Source organism: Corvus moneduloides, chromosome 1 (assembly GCF_009650955.1).
Source record: "Corvus moneduloides isolate bCorMon1 chromosome 1, bCorMon1.pri, whole genome shotgun sequence".
Classification (NCBI taxonomy): domain Eukaryota; kingdom Metazoa; phylum Chordata; class Aves; order Passeriformes; family Corvidae; genus Corvus; species Corvus moneduloides.
The window spans coordinates 157058934-157080716 of record NC_045476.1 but is presented as its reverse complement, the minus strand read 5'-3'; the positions used below and the strand labels follow the sequence as shown (position 1 = coordinate 157080716).

General features: G+C 40.4%; 1 protein-coding gene and 1 long non-coding RNA gene across 11 annotated transcripts in view; one reads left to right on the top strand and one right to left on the bottom strand.

Annotated features, from left to right (window-relative positions):
• Positions 1-6007, bottom strand: part of LOC116455500 — a 29027-nt gene extending 23020 nt beyond the window's left edge. The window contains exons 1-3 of one of the 5 annotated variants that reach the window (XR_004244407.1): positions 5842-5990; positions 5062-5229; positions 4591-4715 (exon numbers count right to left, since the gene is read on the bottom strand). This is a non-coding gene — a long non-coding RNA (uncharacterized LOC116455500). Of the gene's footprint in view, positions 1-4590; positions 4716-5061 lie in introns of all 5 variants that reach the window. The other 4 variants (XR_004244408.1, XR_004244410.1, XR_004244406.1 and 1 more) reach the window with 4 other exon arrangements.
• ASAP1 (ArfGAP with SH3 domain, ankyrin repeat and PH domain 1) overlaps positions 1-21783 on the top strand; it is a 153434-nt gene that overhangs the window by 23099 nt on the left and 108552 nt on the right. For 5 of the 6 annotated variants that reach the window (XM_032133433.1, XM_032133409.1, XM_032133426.1 and 2 more), the window contains one exon: positions 6568-6697. In XM_032133433.1, the coding sequence (XP_031989324.1) occupies positions 6568-6697 (130 nt within the window). Of the gene's footprint in view, positions 1-6044; positions 6096-6567; positions 6698-21783 lie in introns of those variants that run through there. The other variant, XM_032133418.1, reaches the window with a different exon arrangement.

Here is a 21783-nt window from a genome sequence, read left to right as displayed (position 1 = left end):
ACAGCCCATTGCTTGTTGTTGCTACTGGGAGCCTGGAATGCCATTATGTGTTTGCTTGACTCTTGATCTTGCATGACAAAACCAAAAAACAAAGGCAAAACTGAATCAGCAGATTAGTCAGCTTAATCTTGTGTAACTCCATGCTGCACTTCATTTTCAGTGGTGTTATTTTCAGCTGTCCTTTAAGATGGTTATTTGAACTTATCATTCAGCCAAGCTACTCACCCAGGATATTCAAGTAAATAAGATGCAAAATATATAATTCAGCAAAATATTTCTGATGTTTTAATCTTTTTTTCATTTTGTCGACATAGCATTAAAAGCTCAAGATCTTAATGCTACTAAAATGTCATTTATAATGAGAACACAATGGGCTCTCTTTTTGCTATTATTTTAATATTGAAAGAATGCAAAAGAACCTTCTGTTTAAGCCACTATTGTAAGTGTTAAAGGCTTTCTAAAATAACACTGTAGTTTCTGAGACAGTTGCTATCTCATTTTAAATACCAGATGAAGACAAATGCTGGGAGATGCCAATGTTAAAATTGAAATCAGCTGATTCTTGCATTCAAAACAGTCACAGCAGCAACACAAACTGTTGACGCAGTTCATGTAGTTCATAAGCCACACTGGTAGATACTGTCCCTTAAAAACCACAGAACTGAAATCAGCATGTTTGCTGGACCTGGATTTTGGTTTTCCTGATATTCAGCAGTGTGACACAGACAAGAAGTTTTCTTTTACTGGAAAGTTACCTGACTATTCTGTCCCAATGACACAATCATTTCAAAGGTTTGTTTGCAAATGTCAAAGGCAACAGCCTTCTTCCTCAAGCAGAAACACTCTTCAGTTTACCATGCAAGTTCCCTTCAAGCAAATTAGCACCAGTCACAATGTGTGATGTAGGCTTCAATGTTTAAAATAGACTTTGCCTCTTCCTGTGAGTACATCATGCACTTATGTGATATTAAATGTGTAAACATGCTGCAGGTTAAAATATGTAGGTGTTACATTTTGTACAAGGCTCAGTCAGCCGTCGGGACTATCCTCTGAGAGGACACAGCTCCTGGAGGTGAAATACCTCCTGACTAAACATTTCCTGCTGAAGTACAAAGTAATGATGTTACTTGTCCTTACATAAATGTAGTGGTTTTGTTTTGCAAAACAAAACTATGAGAGTTCCACTAACAAAAAAAGTTTACCGAGTTTTAGCATGTGAGATATTCCAAAACCAAAAGCATAACTCATCCTGCTGAGATTCTTGTTGATTTGAAGCTTCTTTTATCCTCTAAGCCCAGCATCCAACTCAAATGAGAAGAGCTGATGTTCAGAAATATTTGTGGATATTCTAGTATTATGGCCATAAATTTAAATAAGCCTTTCCCATTAATTTGTTAGAAGTTATCTGAAAATAAAACTATAAAAATGTAGCACCAGCAATCTACCATATAGATGTTGGACGTTTTCTTGGGGAATCTCAAATCAGCTTTATCAGTTATCAAAATGCCATGGCTGTCTTATGTCATACAGTGATCTCATAAAGTGAGTTAGGATCAGGAGGAGGATGGGAAGTACTGCTGACTGCTGTGTTTAGCTGAAATGGATGAAACTAACACCAAACCACAGCCGTATACAGGATAGTAGTATGGTAGAGAACGTAGCCTAAGGATATTTTTCTGATTAATTTTAACACACCACTACTTCTGTTGCTATTTGCTGCTGAGCTGGTGACGCTCTCTCCATATTTGTGAAGATGCTAAGGAGCATAAAAAGAACAACTATAGAGTTCACTAAGAAAAGCATGTGTATTTCAATGATTTTATGTTTTAATTAAACACTATTGTCTATTATATCATGAAATCACCACTTTTATCAGCAGTAATAACTGAGATGGGAACCTTGAAAGTGAAAAAATTAGTGTAGTTGTAAAGCTGTATTTGCAAAAAAGCAACCTTCATGCTTATACTTGAGAATCAAAAAACCCTAAATTTGACATGCGAGATCCTGGCATGGCTACACCTGTACTAATCAAAAGGACTCATCTGCACAGCAGCAATGTGCACAGTGGTTTCCTTCTCCAGCTAACAACTCACTTCACCTCCACACGGACAGGTTGCAAATGGCCCTGGAGGCAGCTTGTCTGAGCACGCTTGACAACACATTTGGTGCACAGCCAGGAACGTGGGTCAAGCTTGTTTCCAAAAACCAAGCAGCAACCACACCTGAGTTTGCATCTGTGAGTTTGCTTCCTATGCAACAGGGAAGCGTGACCTCAGGGTGGTCCTGGGGCTGCTCTCTGCAGGCAGTGTAATCATATCCCACAGGAGATCCACCACCAGCTTCAGCCTAGATGAGGTGTTGATACCCTGAAGAGCTGACTTTGCATGACTAAAGCTAGACAGCCACAAACACAGCAGGGCCACAAGCTCATCTATCTAGCTCCTTATCTACAGTGGAAAGATAATCTTGCTGTTCTCTACCTCACTGCTTCGTGGTTTCAACAGTTAATTGTATTGGTGATGCGAAGAGCTGAGCAAGTGCCATGTAGCTCTTCACCTCTGGCACATACTGGTCATGCTGCAAAGTTTACAATGATGACAACATCATCACCTGCTCACTTCTGCTCAGCTCCTGTGAGTGAACTGATGACCTCAATCTAAATATAAGCTGTCTAGAACACCATAAAATGAGAAATACTTTCATTGCTATTCAGTTTATTGCACAACACCTGTGTAGGTAGTTTGTGCTGTCATTGCTATGTTCCTTGGCCCCTCCCTAAGCATGGTGGCTATCACCAGCATTGCAGAATTATTGTCAATTTGCTGTAATTAACTCTTCTGTTGGCAATCACAATAAAATCCAGGGAATCAAACATATTTATAGACTGAATCACTGGGTGGGGTGGCAAGACAGAACAACTTTCCTGACTGCAATGCATCAGCAGTTAGGAGTGTGGTTTCCAGTGCTGCTTGCTTGATCCTCACTGGTACTAGCTTGTCCAGGATGGACACAGAGATGTGTTTCACTTCAGAATACCAAGAGGAGTGAGATAAGCATAACTTCATTGGCAAACCTTCCATGAGAAAAAGGCCATGGCACAGCCTCCCCCACGATCTAGCACAGATTAAGACAGCATTAGAGCAGACGCTGTGAAATACAACTTTCACACTCTGATGATTATTCTTTGACATTTGTGAAGTGAAACAGTGATTTCAGTTAATGACAATTTATAGAGAAGTGCATCTTACAAATTTAGAATTGAATCTCAGATACTTATCACAATTCAAAACAGGAAACATGGTTAAATCTGAAATTCACTAAATGCTATTTGAAATACTTATATAATTTGACAGGTTTAAACTAAGCACATTTTTACAGGCAGCTTGTATAATTTATTTTTATTACCATCACATTAATTAACTAATCTTGCTTCTAGTGAGTTTAAGTGAAAATAATCCAAGCCTAAAGAGGTCATGCCTATAGGGCTATTTTCTCTACTACCATTTGAATAGAGGAAGGGGAAATGCTGCTTTTAAGCAGCAAAACAGAGCACTGTATTCTCTTTGGCAGAGTAAACAATTTCAGAACTGTCAAAAACAGACCAAAAGGCAATTATGATCCTCCTTTTTCATTTTTAGGCCTTGTGCCATTCTCTTTATTTACCAGTATTCTTCTGCATTCATTTTACTTTTTATATATTTAATATGTCTTTTTAAAAGACCGCTTTTTCCTGATGAGGAAACACAGAACCACAGCTGCAGTTACTCTCTGCTCTGCCTTCACTCCTGTCACTCTTCACTGCTACAGTTTCCCTGGCCTGTCTACTCCCTTTCTTAGTTGAACATGCTCTTCAGTGCTATAGTTTTAATTTTCACAAAATAGTATTGAAAAAAATTATGTCTTTAGCAGTATGCTCAGCTTCAGTCTGCACTCCATATGGTAGGATTTGTTTGGGATACCAGACGAGGTTATTTTACAATCCAGAGATTAATGGTCAAGCTCAATAACTTCAGCCTGAAGAGGAACAATTCAACCCTAACAGTGAGAGCACCCAATTAATTAAGCCAGTTTGTCCATCTGTGTGATGGATTTATCCTCACTTGAAATCTGCCAACGAGGGATCAGGACTCTTCCTAACACGAACACTGTGATTGACCTGCAGACCACAGGTCTGGCCCAGGAACAGCTGTGTGACAGCCCATGACTGATGTTCTGCAGGAAATTATAGGAGATGACCACAGAGACCCTGTTTACCCCTCGGGCCATATCCCTCACCCATCCAGTTTCCAAGCAGGCTAGGCACACCAAAACAGCTCTTTTGGATGTTACCAACAGCTCTTCCCTGGCCTAACCCCCCAGCCAGTTCTTCACTCTCCTTTCCATAGTGCTTCTGATGCCACCAGCCATTTTTTTCTTCTTGGTCTCTCGTCCTCCTCCACTGCTCTTATGAACACGATCCTCAATTGATTTTCTTCCTACCCCTCCCATCGCTTCTTCAGCAGTTCATTTTTTTTTTTGCCCAAATCCATTTTTCAGTGCAACTCCCACACAGTTCTTTTCTTGGCTTCCTCCTCCTCTTGCCTACTCTACCTTTCAGAGTCTCATGACGTTTAGCAATCATCTGTACGAGCTCAGAGCCTTTGTGTCAGAAAGCTGGATCACGTGAAGCAGCAGCAGCAGCAGCAGCAATCACATGGCCATATGGATGGCTTCTACTAAGGAAATGAAATCAAAGAAACATGTTCAGGCAGGACCATTGCTCAGGAGTAGTGGTCATATTTTTGCTGACAGAACTGCATACAAATCATTTTTTATGGGTATACTCAAATCAGGTATCTCCTTTTTATTCTTACTCAGGCATTGCAGTTTTTAGTTGATACTGTCAACTATTTTTGAGTTGCACATGCATTTTATTAGAATTACATACAAAACCTAATTACATACAAGCCTAATCACATTGTAATGCAGTAGGTACTTATAGAGAGACCATAAAATCTTTTGAAATGGACACAGCCACATAATATTGCTCATTTTCAATTGCTCAGATTTGAGAATATTTACCAGTCTTGAATGGTCCAGCTTCTGCGGAGAGAATCCCAGATACAAGGAGGAGGAAATCACACAGTATGACTAAATAAATCACACTGGTGCAGCAGATGACCACAATTACTTGAGCCTCCTGAGACTTAGCCTTCTTTAGAAAGGAACATATGGATACCCAAACCTAAGCTTAAAAAAAAAAAAAAAAAAAGAAAATCATTAGAGTTGTCTGTCAGTTCCCTGAGTTACATGATGCAGCAATGGATAAAGGGTGTGTTAACTATTCAGAAACACTGCTTGTGAGAGGACACAGGACTGTAAACCCGCGGCTCAGGTCTCGGGCCAGCGCTGCGGCTGGGACACCGCGCTGGGCTGTGCGACCCGGCCGCGGCAGCACTCAGAGAGCTCTGCTCTGGAAAGGCTCAGGAACAGAACTAGTAACGCAAAATCGGCAATAGCAGCTTCAAGGGTTCCTCTGAATCATAGCAGGACTTCTTAAAAATTAACTAAGTCTAAGGAGAGTGAAAACCTATGCAGTCAGACTGCCAAGAGGGATGGCTCCCTCAGCGCTGGCTGCACGAATCCTCGGCTCTACATCATCGGCGGAGAGGGCTCCGGCCGGCTGTGACGGACTTAGGAAGGGAAAAAATAAGCAAGAGACCCTCTGACTCTCCCTGGGGGTTCCGTGAACCGGGCGCGGAGCCGCAGCCCGGAACGGGCAGGGTCCCTCCCCGCTGCCAGACAGCACGGAAAGCTCATTCTCCCGCTTAGGGACACTGCTGCAGCCCAGCACCCCCCGACCTTGTCAGCTTCCACCAAAAAGCCCTTTTTTATGATAAGAAAACGAACGAGTGGCAGCCTCCCCCTCTCAGCAACCGCGGGGCCGGGGGAGGGGAGCGGCGGCGCGCCTGCGCAGAACCGCTTCCTCGTTGTCGCGCGTAGCGGCGGCGGGCGGCGCGTGCCCGTCAGCGGTGCCCGTCAGCGCGGCCCCGCCGCGCCCGGCCCGGCCCGGCCCCGCCGTCCGCGCCCGGGGGGCGCAGCCCGAGCCCGCACAAGTCAGTGCTCGACGCGGGCGGGAGCGGCGGCCGGGACGGGGGGCGTGGGGGGGTCGGCGCGGGTGGGGAAAGGGGCTGAGCCCGGCGCGGTCGCCGCTCCCCTCCCGCCGCCCTCCCCGCAGCGCCGCGGCGGGGCCGGGCTGGGCTGCTCGGAGGCGGCCGCGGGAGCGCTCCCCACCGGCGGGGCCGAGCGAGGGGCGCCGTGCGGGGGTCTCTCCCCCTTCACCTCCTGCCCGGAGGAGGAGGGGGCGGCCGGGGAGAGGCTGGATGTAGGAGGCGAAGCCTCAGCCTCCCTCTGCGGCTCCGCTGCTTTGATGCTGCGGGTCTCTGCTGGCTGTTAACATCTTCTTCCCTCTGCTTTTTTTTTTTTTCGTTTTCTTATTTTTTACCCCCACCTTCCCCCTCGAAACTTGGCTTCCCCTCTCTCCGGATCTGTGTGCCCGGCTCCTCCTGGGCTTTACCGGTGGGGCAGGATCATGCCGGACCAGATCACCGTGTCGGAGTTCATCGCCGAGACCACAGAGGATTACAACTCCCCGACCACCTCCAGCTTCACCACCCGCTTGCAGAACTGCAGGAACACGGTCACACTGCTGGAAGAGGTAAATCGTCCACACCCCACACCCTATCCCCTGTTTTGTATCCTTTTTCCTTTTTTGTTCTTTTTTTTTTTTTTTCCTTCTTTTTTTTCTGTATGCCTGTGAGAGAGCATCAGGGACGGGGCAGCACCACCCGCCCAAATCCACGGGAGCCAGAGGCGTTGGTATGCATGTAATCTGGTCTTTTAATTGTGGGACTTTGCCCTTGTGTTGAGGTAGTTACAGAAAGCTTTCCTGCCCTGGTCTCTCAAAGATTAGTGCGTAAAGCAGTTGTCTGAACTTAAATGTTGCTGTGGTACTTCTTGGTGTTTTCAGTGCTGTCGGTTGTTGCAGTAGAAAAAATGTGTGAATGTTAGGATTTTTAGAGGGAAGATGAAGGGTGAGTTTTGTTTGGGAGCGTTCGTAGAGGTTTTCCCCAGCCAGTCGTTACATCAAATAAGCCCAGAACTCTGACTGCAGAAATCTGCCAAGGAAGACTTGGTTTAAGAAATGAGGTAAGGATGAAGGGATGAATGTGGAGTGAGGGAAATAATATGAAAACAAAATTGGTGGAAGGAGAGGAGCAAAATAACGTAGCAGAAGAGGTTATACAGTCTCAGCATCTCAACGTTGAAGCCTCAGTGCTGGGGCTTTTTCATGCTTGTTATGAGCATCATTTAAATGTTCACCCTGCTGTGCTGTCAAGAAATAGGAGCGTGAAAATGGGTAAACTTCCAGAGCTGGTTTCCTAGGGATATCAGTCCACTGCTTCCTATTTGAGGTTTCAGAGTGATTTCCAATGGACTAGGTCAGTGGTTATGAAGAAATGTCTTTCAAATGACTTTAAACCAAGACAGTGTACAGCTCTTCTCTTGCCCTGTGCTTGCTTGAAGGTACAAGCATAATGATGCTGAAAGAAGATACATTTTTGCTATTGTTGCATAGATTGCAGTTAGTTGTTGCTTTCGATTATACACTTAGTTCATAAAGTATTTGTCGGTTCTTCAGGAGCCAGTGCGTATCTAGGAGATGGATTTAATAGAGACTTTTAGTTCTGCTGAACGTGTTGGCATGAGCAAAACATTTGGTATGCAAGGAAAGAGTATTAATTATTTAATTATGGTGCTTGTCTGATACTCTTGGGTATGGAAAATATAATTCCTTAGGATTCAGATCAGCTGAAGTTGCAACAGAAAAACTATGTTCAAAATTGTAACAGTGCTATTGTCTGCAGCAACTGACTAGAGTGATTGTAGGTTCACATTTAAAAGAATGTATTTTATTTTTATTATGTGACCTAGATTAACACCTGTAACTTTTCCATACCTGCCACTGTTTTGGTTTTTCTTTTCTCTTGTAACTAAGCCATAGCCACTGATAGATTTGTCAGAAATCAACCTGTTAGGTTAGTGTTTGACAGAATTGCTGCCCCCTGGTCTTAACTATGTGGAATAGGTACAGCCATTGATACGCTTATTGGTACAGTTGACAGCATGCATAGAGTTAAATAAAAATATATATTTTGGCATCACTGGTGACTTCTAGGGTAAGAATACAGTGTAATGCTTTCATGGTTTGGGAGATACATCAGTGCAGGCTAAATATGATAATGCCCATCCAAAGAGAAACAAAATACAGAAGATAAATACAGAGTATTCTGCTCTATTTGTGTGGACTGTGCACATTTTAAAAGTTTTTATGTCAGATTTGACAGCAATAAATCAGAGGAATAAAGAATAGTGGGTACTTCTGGTGCTTGTGTTGCTCTTCTTTGAATTTCTTTTGTTTGTATAACTGTTTTATGTGCCCTATTTAAACTGATTGCAGTTTAAACTTGACTTGTTTTGCATTATGTTTTTATTATCTGTAAATATAAAAAGGCTTTATTTGGTGGGAAACAATATATAAACAAGGTCTACTGTTATGTATGGAAAAAATATGCAACTCTCCTAAATTTATAGTTATTAATTTGCATGGGGACATGCAGACAGTCAGGATGTGGCTAGCAAAAGGCTCTTTTGGAGTCTTTGTGTATGCAAGCTACAATTACAGTGAAGACACAGTTTTGCTACTGCTGCTTTCGAGCTCGGTTGGTTTCTGTACACCTGCTTACCTAAGGCAGTGGGTCCTGTGAAACAGGGGGTTGAAAATGAATGGTTGAAGTGAGTGTGCTGTAGCTCCTGCTGCTGTTGTTGGTTTGTCGTGGATAACCAAAGAACTCCTCAAGCAGCTCCTGAACTTCAGTGTTGAGCCTGCTGTGTTAAGGCAAAGGGGACAATTCCATCCTTACAGCTGTTTGATTTTTAGCTGAATGTTGCATCTGGGTTGGAGCTCGCTCTGGGCTTTTGCCGGCAGTGTCAGGCTCCGTGCTGTTATGGCGCTGCTGCCTGAAGTATGTTAGGTTGTTATTTTACAGCTAATTTAATTCAGCACAACCTGCACCTACCTCAGTGACTATAAGCTAGCTTGTGAATTAACTAATTATTTTCTTTATTCTAAGCAGGGTTGCAAACTGGAACTATTTTCTGAACAGAAATGGAAGGGAAATTAAACAGATTTAACAAAAGTTAGCTCTGTTTCCCAGTCTCTCCGTCCAATGTGATTCTTACTGTAGCTCAGATCAGTGGTTAGCTCAGAAACACATTTTCATAAAAATGAAATAGTTTTATGTGCATCTGTCTAGTTCCCTGAAGTTATTGCAAAATTATGAACTTACTGTTCCTTCATCACAACTAACAAGTTTTCTGAAATAATAAGAGGTGATGGACTCATTTGCTAATTTTCTTACTTGCTTGTCCATCAGTAGGAGGGCAGTCTGTTCAGCTGGGTGAATTGCTATCTGTTATCTCCTAGTTATGACTCTTTTCTTATTATAATTAAAATCATTTTCAGAGGAGACTTTGGATACAGTTAGATGCAATTTTGGGACAAGTTTCAACTAAAAAATCAGAGCAGACATGTTTACTGATTCTGATGAGTTTGCATTCAATAAGTTTTTGGTGGAAGGCCCAACAAAACATGAAGGCATACCTCACAAAATGAGAACCGTGGAAGTTCTTCTCCAAAGGACTTCTCTGTTCATGACTTATTAAAAAAAAAAAAGGCAAAACCAAAACCCACCTCCACCCAAACTTTTTAAAAATCTGTTGTAATATTATCAAAGATGGTAGCAAGAACATGCTACTCTGTAGCAGTTAATCAAATTGCAGGTTTCATGCTACATTGTTTAAGCTACTGAAACTTGGGAAGATTTGCAAGGTTTTTTCCTTTTAAGAGACCAAACTTAGATTTTTGTCATCCAGTCGCACCAGATTCAAAAAAAGGACCCTGCCATATTTCTAGCCAGGCTTAGGCATCTTTAACAATAATTACCAAAAGCTACAAGATTGTTTTATAATGTTTTTTTAAAGCGTGAGTGTTACGTAATTGCCTCAAATAAACACACATTTTACGGTTCATTCTGTTGCTAAAATAATAGGGCTTTTTCTCAAGTTCATAGAGGGAGAAACAACCATTATATATATGAGAGAATTTGCAATCTGTACTCCTTTCTGTTGATTTCTTCAGTGTAATCTTACATTCATGCAAAAAATATATTTTTAACATATTTCTGCAGGCAGGTCAGAGATGTTTTTTACATGCAACACCTTTCCTCTTTAGAAAGGCTGAGAGAGTTGGAGTTCTTCAGCTTGTAGAAGACAAGGTTCTGGGGAGACCTTAGAGCAGCCTCTCAGGGCCTAAAGGTGGTTACAAGAGAGTTGGAGAGGGACATTTTACAAGGGCATGAAGTGTTAGGACAAGGGAGAATGGCTTTAAACTGAATTAGATACAGGGAAGAAATTCTTTACTGTGAGAGTGGTGAGACACTGGAACAGTCTGCCCAGAGAAGCTGTGGATGCCCCAGCACTGGATGTGTTCAAGGCCAGTGTGGATGGGACCTTGAGCAACCTGGTCTAGTGGAAGGTCTCCCTGCCCATGGCAGGGGGTGGAACTAGATGATCTTTAAGGTCCCTTCTGACCCAAACAATTATATGAATTTATAATGATCATATGAAGAGAGAATTATTGCATACCTAAGTGGGTGGTCAATTACTTTTTTAAAGAAAAAGCCCAAATGGTAAATATAGACAGATTGCTGGTACAGTCTCTTAAAATGCAGCCTCTCCTTTGTTCTGACCAGACATGCTTTTATATCCACAGAAGCTCCATGATTTGTGTTACTCAAATAGATTTTGAAAAGTTGATTTTAATCATTGAGTTAATATTGCTTTGTGAGCTAGTTGGAATTTTTAGAGAATGATGACATCTGTTCTGAGAATAAGTAGTACACATGTGGGATCACCACAAGACTGTCTTGATTATCATTCCGCTGTGTCCCAGCTCCAGCTGAAAGGACATCTTTGCACTCAGGGGATAGCTCAGTTATCATGACCAGGCAGTTCTGAGTCTTTCTCCTAAAGTAGCAGATGTTGTACGGGGCTGGCTGGAGACAGAGGTTAAGCTTAAATATTTAAATTCTTCTTAGGCTGGTAGATATGAATGGACAGCTAGAAGCTGATGATAAAATAAAGAATAGCTTCACTTGTGTCTGATGCTGATTTTGCTGTTTAATTCCTGTTTTACTGTTGTATTTCTGTAATATTTGAACATCTTTAATGATTAATGTTACTTCTTTCTTTTGCTCTTGAATGAGAAGTTGAAAATTCAAAATATGCTTTCTGACAATTCAATTGGCTGCAGATATATTTGTGTCTCTCTTTCAGGGTTTTTTTATGTTTTGGTTTTTAATTTAGAAAAAACAAAGCAAACCACTATTCCTGCAATGATTGTTGCTCATTTTGTTTCTCACTGTGCTGATCTGCCCAAGCACAGCAGTCTGTCAGTCTAGGCTGGTCCTATAACAGATGTGTGCATATACATCAGTGAAGGAATGACTGTCTGGCTCCCACTCAGTCTCATACACATTTTGTTGTTCTCAGTGCAAGTCTGGTGTAATCTGACATAGCTTGAAAGGAGATGATTTCTCATGTTCTTTGTCACGTCATGAATACATCTCTTAAGATTAGAGATGGGAAAGGGTAAAGCATGGAGTTGTTACTTTTTTTATTTTGCCTTTTTAAAAATTTTTCATTCAAAATGTGTTGTGTTTGACTAATTTTCACAGTTTCCCACATGTAGCTTTCCCTTTGGGCTACAATTCATGCATATTTTTCTTATTCTACTGTGAGGAAGGACTTTTGGCATGAGGGTGAGGGGACAACATTATTCCTCCTTATAATTTTGTTGAAACTTGTGTAGCACTGAAACTGCTATAACATCAGATCCTCTGTGGTGATTTCATACACTTTTCCACCACAAGATCCTTTTCCAGTGACAAAGTATTCTATCAAGAGAGGCAGCTGAAACCATGCACGAGAACTGGAGCATTTCCATTCTGAACCAGCTTTTGTTGGTATTATGCACAGACTTTGTTCATTAGCCTGGACTTTTATAACGGGTAGGATCTATTTTGTGTGTGTGCGTATCTCAAGAGAAAGAAATAATAGAAAAATATCTATCACTTAGTTTCTCTTGAAGCATCACTTTTATATAATTGCAACAAATAAATTGTAGCATCCTATTCTTTGTATTTCTTAATTTTTTTTAATTAAAAGATATTTTTATTTTTAGGTGGCGAATCCAGGCAACTCCAGCAGCACTAGACCTAAACCCAGCTTTTCCTAACCATGTAACCTGTTACTTATGGCAGTTAGAAGTAGTCTTGCATCATAGAGAGCTTTGTACTTCAGAGCTGGTTTTTTTACATAACAGACCACGAGCAATCTTCAGTTTTTGAAGAAATATGCTTTTGATAGCAAACCATCCTAAAAATAACAGATGAGAAGTTTATTTGTGTAGTAAATAAGACTCAGAATAATTGTTGCTGCTTTTTCATTGAATGGCAAATTGCAACAGAGATGTAAAGATGGGCACGTGAGCATTTGGAAATACAGAGGCCACAGTGACAGCACATGGGTGACTCATGATCACAATACTGAAAATGTGATACAGGAGGAGTTGACAGCAGTGTCTTGTATTTACAATAGCTGTCTAGCAAAAATGCATCTGAGGATGCTTTTATATTTGCATGCTACAGTATTTATTCATTTAGTGTGTAATCAGCTTTACCCTTCGTTTGAAAGTAGTCAAAGCATTCAGCTGTAATAAGCAGGCAATCTCCTTTTACTTAAATGTGACTGATGTGAGGAAAAATAAGAAACACTCACTGCTAGCTCAAAGTTTCAGTCATGGCAGATGAATTAGCTTTGCCTTTTGAGAATTTGTGTTCATTTTAGGCATATTTTTGAAAGTACTTACTGCATTTGGTAGTTCATATGTTTTTTTGAGAAGTACTGTTTCTTGTTTTGAACTCCCAACAGGCCTCTTCATGTTTACTCATCAGTTAGGAAGCTGTGAAAGTGCTCTTTGGTGCACTCTGTTCAGTATGCTGTGCAGATAAACCCTGACAGAGTGTGTACCGTGTAGTCATGGGAACTGGGCCCCGACTGAGGGGAGACACTTAAAGTGAGATGACTTAGAGTTGGGTTTAATGTTTAGATTTGAGTCCTGTAGAGACACCTTCCGTAGTTGGAAAGCAATGAAAAAGTACTTCGAAGAAAACAGAGAGGGGGAAATGACCCACAAAGCCATGTTTGTATTTCAGCATGGTGTCACTGAAGGACTGCACGTGAATGATTCAGAAGAGAATGAGATTGGTTGATTTAATTTCCAGTATTTTTCTTACTACAAAGAGTAAAACTTAATTTTCATAACTATCTTCGTTATTTGTAACAATATGAATGAAGATGGTTCTTAATAATTTTAAACAGCAGATGTGAAGCAAATTTACAGAGGATAATGGTAAGAAAGATCATAACATCTTATTTTGAATTGAGTAGTGCCTTGCAATAAAACCATTAGGCAGAATCAAGCCTAGAATGCTAATTATCAGTATTGTCTCAAGTGCAAAGGTAGGCAATATAAGCCTGTTCTAAAAAAAGGGCTCTCAACCAATAGCATTTTTATGTCTCGGGGGAAATTTTTCAGAGTCCAGTTAGTAGCATATTTTGCTACTTCTCTTAGAGACTGTTCTGCCAGGTTTGTTTGATACTGGCCAAGGGGCCTGAAGTTTATTGGTGAGTATGAAGGAAAACCCCTGAGATAACAGCATGAGTTTCCTTTCCTGAAGGAGTGCAGCTGGAAGTCCACTCCCTGCTGAGATGTGCAACAAACAGTTATTTTGTATTTCCAAAGAGAGAGTGTTGATCTGTATTATTTATCTATATCTATATATAATGGGTTGTAAATATTGCTATCAGTGGGCTAATGCTGAGGTTTTGTATAAACATTGTGACAAGTGAGATTTTGGAGTACAGTGGACTTGATTGTGGTGATTATGGAAAACATTTCCTTTAATGCTCCTGTGAAAAAGCAACAAAATGCTGTAAGGATCCCATTTGCCCCTTTATACACATAAATGTGCATATGGCTGCACGTGACCTCCTTGTCTCTTTTAGTCAGTGGTGAAAGGAGAGGCCTGAAGTTGTGCTGTTACTATGGTTAAGCTGGAAAGTGTATGCTTTTTCTTTCTTTTAAATAGCCACCTCTTGACCTTTCTTGTTTTATCCTTCTTGTTACATTTCTTAACAGGAGAAATATAAAACTCCTTCTGATGAGGAAATAGAAACTTACGATGCCAGTAGAGTCTTTTCATTTCTTGGTTCTGTTGGTTAAGAACTAAAAATCAAGTATGGTGCTGGAGGTAACTTCCTGTAAAACAATAGTCTGTAGGACTGCAAGACCCTGGACATGGTGTGCTCTGGGAGCCTTCTGTCCAGGCTGGTGAGAGATGGACCAGGTAAGGGATCTGCAGGGTGGGTGGGACATAGACTGGGTTGCTGAGCCCAGAGGGTGGAGATCAATGGAGCAAAGTCCAGCTGGCAGCAGGTTGCAAGTGTCACTGGTGCCTTCCAGGATCAGTTTTGGAACTAGAACTATTTGGTATCTCTTAATTGTGTGGATGGTGGGCTCGAGTGTGATCTCAATAAGTTTATTTGGGCGATACCAAGTTGTTCAATGCAGCAGTCACCATTCAGTGGGACCTGGAGAAGTGGCCTGACACAGGAGGAGCCTTGTGTGATCCACTGAAGAGAAATGGTAAATCCTGCCCCAGGGATGGAGTTGCCATGTGCAGCAGTACAGGCTGGCTAGAAGACAATTTTCTAAGGAAGAACCTTGGACTCAGGTGGATGAGTTGTTGCGTGTGGGTTCACAGTGACAAAGGCCAGCCACATACTGGGCTGTGTTAGTAAAAGTGCAGCCAGCAGCGATAAAATAGTGATTCTTCTCCTCTGTCAGCAACTGTGAAACCACATATAAAGTACTATGTTTGGGGTTCACCAATACATCAAAGAAACTATAGACTGCCACAAGTCCAGGTGAGGATCACCAAGATGATTGAGGGCACATCACTCAGTGAAGGAAAACTGGAATTCTTCAACCTTAGACAAGAGACTAAGGGAAGGTCATATTACTTTCTCCAAGTATGTAATGTATGTAATGGGAGGAAACTGAGAAAGCAGAAATTCTGATTAGTTTTGAGGGGGCATATTTGTGGTTCTTTATTACTATTATTATTTTGGGGACTTGTTTGTTTTGAACCATGAGTCTGGTGAACAAATGCCCAGAGAGAATGTGAAACCTCTTGTCCTCAGAGACATTCAAAACTCCACTTGACTGTAAAAGTAGGCTTCTTAAAATTGTTTGGACTGCATAATTTAATCTTTTAGAACATGAGGAGGCAGAGTAAAGTGGTTGTTTAGTTTCATTAATGTGTTTTTGTATTTTCAGGTAAAAGTTTACAATGAACTTATTCTTGGAAAAACAGCACATTTAAACCTAATAGAAGTGGTGTAAGCAAAATTGATAATTTTTTTTCCTTCGGTGAAAGACTGCTTTAATAGAGGAAATGGGATACTGCTCACACTTCTGCAAAAATGTAGTTGAAAAAGCTTATCACATTTGGGGCTTTGTATGATTTTTAGGAATAGTTTGAATAGTTACTGAATATTAGACAATCATATAATTCTTTTTAAACGATTAATCTGTACTTGTAAAAGTCGGCTAATTTATTCTGTAGAGTTATGACTATATTACAGCTTAACTATGTCTCTACTGGATTAATTTTTATTATTAACTTTTCTTCATAGGAAGATGATTTGAATTTTGAATTTTAGAGCTCCAACCTTGAATTTATTACACTAATTTCCTTTCTTCTTGTAATATATTTTACTTTTCAAGTAAATTATCCTCTGATTTTTTTGATTCTCAAAGCAAGAATTTTGGACTGAAGAGGGAAATACACCTGAAGAAGTGTCCTTAATACAAAATTTGGTCTTTTCCATAGCACTTCAGAAAAACTTACTAGGGGTGGGGGAGGCAGGAAAGAATAAAATATAGCAGGTTTTGTTTGTTGGGATAGTTGTGGCTTTTTGTGAAACCACACTAGGATGTAGATATCCTATTTTGGTTAAGTTTTTAACACTTCATTGCCTAAAATCATAGGATATGGGGAATTTTTCCCTAATGGCTAATCTAAACCTACTGTATTTCAGTTTGAAGCCATTGCCCCTTGTCTTATGGCTACATGCTCTTGTTAAAAGTCTCTTTCCAGCTCTGCTGTAGCCTGCTTTAATTCCTGGAAGCTACTACTGGTTTCCCTGGAGCCTTCTCTTCTCCTGACTGAACAACCCTGTGCCCTCAGTTTGCCTTCACAGGAGAGGTGCTCCAGCCCTCTGATCTGATCATCTTTGTGATCCTCCTCTGGACTCACTCCAGCAGCTCCATGTCCCTCTTATGCTGGGGACCCCAGAGCTGAACGCAGCACTCCAGGCAGGGCCTTGCCAGAGCAGAGGGGAAGAATCACCTCCCTCAACCTGCTGGCCACACTTTCCTTTGTGCAGCCAAGGGCACAGCTGGCTTTTTGGTCTGCAATTGCACATTGCTGGCTCACTGGCTCATGTCTGATTTTTTTTTTTTTTGACCACCAGAATCCTCAAGGCCTTCTTGACACTGCTGCTCTCAATCCATTCATCCCCCAGCCTTTTGATATAGGGGATTGCCTGGACCCAAGTGCAGACCTTGGACTTGACCCTGTTAAACTGCATGAGATTCACATGGTCCCACTCCTCCAGCCTGTCCAGGTCACTCTGGATGGTATCCCAACCCTCCAGTGTATCAGCAGCACTGGTCAGCATGGTGTCACTGGCAAACTTGTGAGAGTTCACTGAATCCCAGTGTCTGTGTCATTAATAAAGATAATGAATGGTACTGGTCCCAATATGGGCCCCTGAGGGACACAACTCATTACTGACCTCTGGATGTTGAGCCATTGATTCAGACTCTTTGTGGTCATCAAGCCAATTCCTTTTCCATCAAATAGCTCATCCATCAGATGCATGTCTCTCTAATGAGTGATGTGGATGTTTTGTGTGACCGTGTCCAAGGCCTTACAGAAGTCAAGGCTGGTGATGTAAAAACACGTGACAATCACGCTACGTGAATGCGATGCTCATGCAAAACAAACCAAACCATTTTAATTAATACTGCTAGTGTCGGTGTCAGTCTTGAAAGCACCACACAGTGAAAGTAGTTGAGCTGTTCTGTGCAGTGTGCAGTAGGGAAATGAAGACATTTAGAAACTGTTAGAAAAATGTAGTGGTGATGTTAAAACAAACTTAGGACTCTTTTGTTCATAATGACACAGTGCCTGTTTACAACCTTCAAAAACTGTTTGTTAGTTGTCAGTTAATGAAACCGTTGAATTTTAATAAAGTGGAATGATGTCAAGATGAGTATAACAGAATGTGCAAATTGTGCCAGCCTGTGACATGTTGTAAGTGAGCAGGACCATGATGGTCCATCCCTCTGTTCTTAATAATGTAATGTACCATGGTGATGGTGTTTGTGAAATCAGTGGGAATGGATGACTTTTAACTAAGAATTTTAAGGAGGTAGCTTAAATCTAAGAATTGATGTTGGTTGTGTTTTGGCTTTGTATTTTTCTTCCCTCACTAAATGTCAAAATTATGGGGAAAATTGTTAAATGAAGAGTGATGATGCTAAGACAATGCAAGTGGGATATCCTGACTATGTCTGTTGTCTAATCCAATCTCTTATCCTAGAAAAATATATGTATTATCCATGTTAGTCATGAAGTTGAAACTTATTAAAACAGACAATGAGTTTATACCAGACAATAAGTTATAAGTAACTTGAAAGAGAAAGTTGAATGAAGTTGCCTTAAAAGTTTTGACAAAGCTGTTTGTTTTTACTGTAAAACTGGTCTAACACACTACATTTTCCAAATCTTATAAATGATGCTTTGATTTCTTTTGCAAATTTTTCTTCATATGAGACTTTTCCAAAATTAAGCTTTTATGATTTGATTTGGGAAAAGCTACTTGGGCAAAACAATACAGGTGTGAGTCTTTTGTAAGGCAGATGGAGATTAGTATAGTGTCATGGCTGGAGCACTTGCAACGGTATGATTTTTTAGGGAATGTTTTTTGGTAGTTTGGTTTTTTGTTTGTTTGTTTGTTTTGTTGTTGTTGCCTCTTTGGTTGGTTGTGGTTTTACTTCTCCCACCTCTAGCCTCTTTCGGTGAGGGATGAAAGAAGCCTGAAGAGACTCTTTGATGTGAAGACCTGCTTAAATTATTTTTCAGTGTTATGGTCCTGGGACTGTTTGCACACAGATTTGGAAAAAATGATGGTGCTCCTTAGGTGATGTGATTTAAGCATATAGAGAAGTAAAATCTTTTGGGGTGGGGTCATCTGCAGAAGCCCAAGTGCCCGAATATTGTCTGCTTACTAGTACAGTTATAAGAAAAGAGATGTTAGTTCTCTATAAAGTTTCCCTTTTAAAAATGTTTATAGTCCTCTGGTGGCAGTTTTGTTGCCAAGCTTTCACAGGAAGTACTTGGAAGGAGACCTTGTTTAAACTGGCAGAGAAAACATGAGAAGAAATGCAATTTTTTCTTTGCTGACACTTTGCAGGTTTAATGAAGCCCTTTGCTGCTGACTTAAACCCTCAGATTCACTTCCTGCCCTTCCCTGTCTCCCCATTTCGTTTGAAGTGCTCCATATGCTTCCTTGCTTGCTGTTTTCCACCATGTCTAGGACAGGTTCTTCAAAAATGTTTTTGTCTGTGGTTAAAACAGACAAATGGTGTTGCTTTACTTCAGCAAAGCCTGGTCTATTTGCTGAACTCATGTGTAGTTTAGTACAGCTTCCTGTTTTTCTCATCCTATTTAATTAGGCAACAAGTTGCAGCAACGCATCTTCCTTTAAAATGAGTCAGTGAATATTGTGCATATTGTAAATATGAAAGCAATTCATGTCTCTTTGAATCTTACAAAATCTTGCGTATTTTTCCATAGCTTTAATGTTTGTGTCAAGGCCAAACCTGGTTGCATGCAAAGCAATTTTCTCCCTTTCTGTGTATTCCTTTTCAATTGGATTTGATTTACTTTTTGTTCTCTATTGCTGCCTTTTGAAGGTAACAATAAAGAGCTGTCCTGCCTTATTTTTTTCTGTCATAATCTCTATTGCTTCATGACTTGTTCCTACAAGTAATGGTGCTACTTCATTGGGTCCAGATGAGTGTATGCCATTAGATAACTCATCAATAAAATTGACAAGTAGTTATTACTGTCTCATTTGTCTTGCAGTGAGCATGGTATAGAGTGATTGTTCTTATAGCAATACAACTGTTTCTTTGAAACAGTCTGTGTGTTCTCTGTGAGAAAAGCAAAGGGAAATGAGGAGTTAATGCAATGTAGCTGGTGCAGAGCATAGTTCATATTATAAACCTGGGAAACAATGACAGACTTGGGGATTAGTATGAAATCATTGATTGGTTCATGACTCAAACTGTAGTGGGAAGTTACTGGGTGGAGTGATGACATTTTGCTCATAGTTGTAGTATGTTGAAAGCACATGTACAATGTGTACAAAGATAATCTGGATGGATGCCTCTTCTCTGATAGAGTTATTTTTCCCGTTGTAAACATGCACCTGGACCTTTGTCCATGTGCCAAAAGTTAAACCTGTGATTTGGACTTACTCAACAGGACATTTTGGAGTATCTTTCTCTCATCAAGTTGCTATATGACTCTCTAATTTGAAACAAACCTATATAATCTTGTGGTAGAGGAAGAAAACCTGAACTTTGTTCGTAAAGCAGCGTTAAGTAGAGCTGGAGCTTGGCCTGAGGCTTTAAAAGTAAGTAGATGCAACTGTAGTGAATGTTATTCGGTCCAAGAAACACCCTACATGTTTGTGATTCCTGAACTTCAGCGAGTGAAGTGCAGTGCTTGAAGGACTTCCCAGTCATTATGGACTGGACTACCAACCTGCTGAATAATTCCACCATTTGGGGAGTTTATGGGGCTTCTGCTGGAAGAATTTACTAATGAAGTTAAAGCTTGACCACAACCGAGAATTTTTAAATAAAGATTGGACCACTCTCAAAACAGCTCTAGATGAGTTAAATGTATAAACTAGTAGGGTTTGGTAGTGTGAATTTTTAACTATTGCTTATAAATGCTGAAAGTCTTCTTAGTGTTGTTTCCTGTCTGTGAAAAGCAATTGCAGGAAAAAGAAATTGATATCTCTTGGTCAGCTGAATGCTAGAGAAGTGGGTTTGTCCCTGTCCAGTTAATGAATTTGTCTGAGGTATTCAAAAAATCATGTAGCGTGTTTTCCACATGACCAGTAATTGGGATTTCTTAATTTCTAAAAACTTGCCTTGGAGTTGAATAGCCTAGCTGAATGAAGAGAATACTGAGGTCTCCACCTGAAGGCAATTGAATGTATTAATTGACCATAGAAAACTTTACAAAATGCTGGTGTACTGGACATTTAACCTTAATGGAAGATCTTTGATAGGTTATCTTACTGTTTTTCCAGGGCCCCAGGTAAATGAATTCATATTGCAAAATTTTGAGGTTATAGTAGACTTTCATAAAATGGCAAAAGAAAACTTAATATTTCTGTTTTCAATGCAGAATTTGAATAGCGTGCAGTTTTAACAAGAAGGAAAAATATGCAAGCCTAGAAGTTTATAATGAAAGTAGACTGAAAATGTTTTAAAAAGCAGTTCATTGAGAACCACTCAGCCTTTGGGAAGATGGGCTGGGATAAATTAAAATGAAAGTCTGTAGAGACAGATGATCATTTAGGGATGTGTTATACATGTGGTAACAATTAAGATGTGAATGGAACCTGCAACTGGGCTTCTGTGTTCTGTACTAACCTTACTTTTTATTTTTACCCTCTGTGTCAGGGTGTATTCAAACACATCAATACAAAAAATGTACACACACCTCAGTATAAAACTGAATCGAGCTGCTGCTTTTCTGTCTATGCTGTGGTTTCTTGCCCACTAAGCAAGCAATACAGGCATTTAATTTGAATCAAGCAGATGTATAAAGAGTAAGAGTTGACCCAGGCATGTCACTTCTCTCCTGAAACTTAAAGACAGCTGGTAAGTTTAGGGTGGTATAGAAACATAGAATGGTCTGAATTGGAAGGGATCTTCAAAGGCATCTAGTTCCAGCATCCCACTAGTGAGCAAGAATATCTTCAACCAGTTCAGGTTCATGAGCTTTGGTTTATTTGACTGCATTGTAGTCTCAAACAGGCTTCCAGTAATCAATGGGTTTGTTTGTCTTGGGCTTTGATTTTGTGAATTAATCTTTAGACCAATTTTGAGCATTATTAGGAAGCTTTTAACTGAGTTTGAAGAAGCCCTGCTTCATACTTTGTGTGAAGTTTTAAAAGCATTTTTTCTTTCTTTTTCTTAATAATAGAATTAAATGGAATACAACAATATGTTGGTTGAAAAGGTAGTTTGTCTAGAAAAATGAAAATGCATACAGAAGAATAACAGATGTGCTCCTGAAGCACATATGATATATGGGTGTATTGTGTTGTGCTGCCTTGGATGTTGCTTTCCAAAAATTGCATGAGTATGTGATGAAGTATAAAGCCAAAGGTAGATAATGAAAG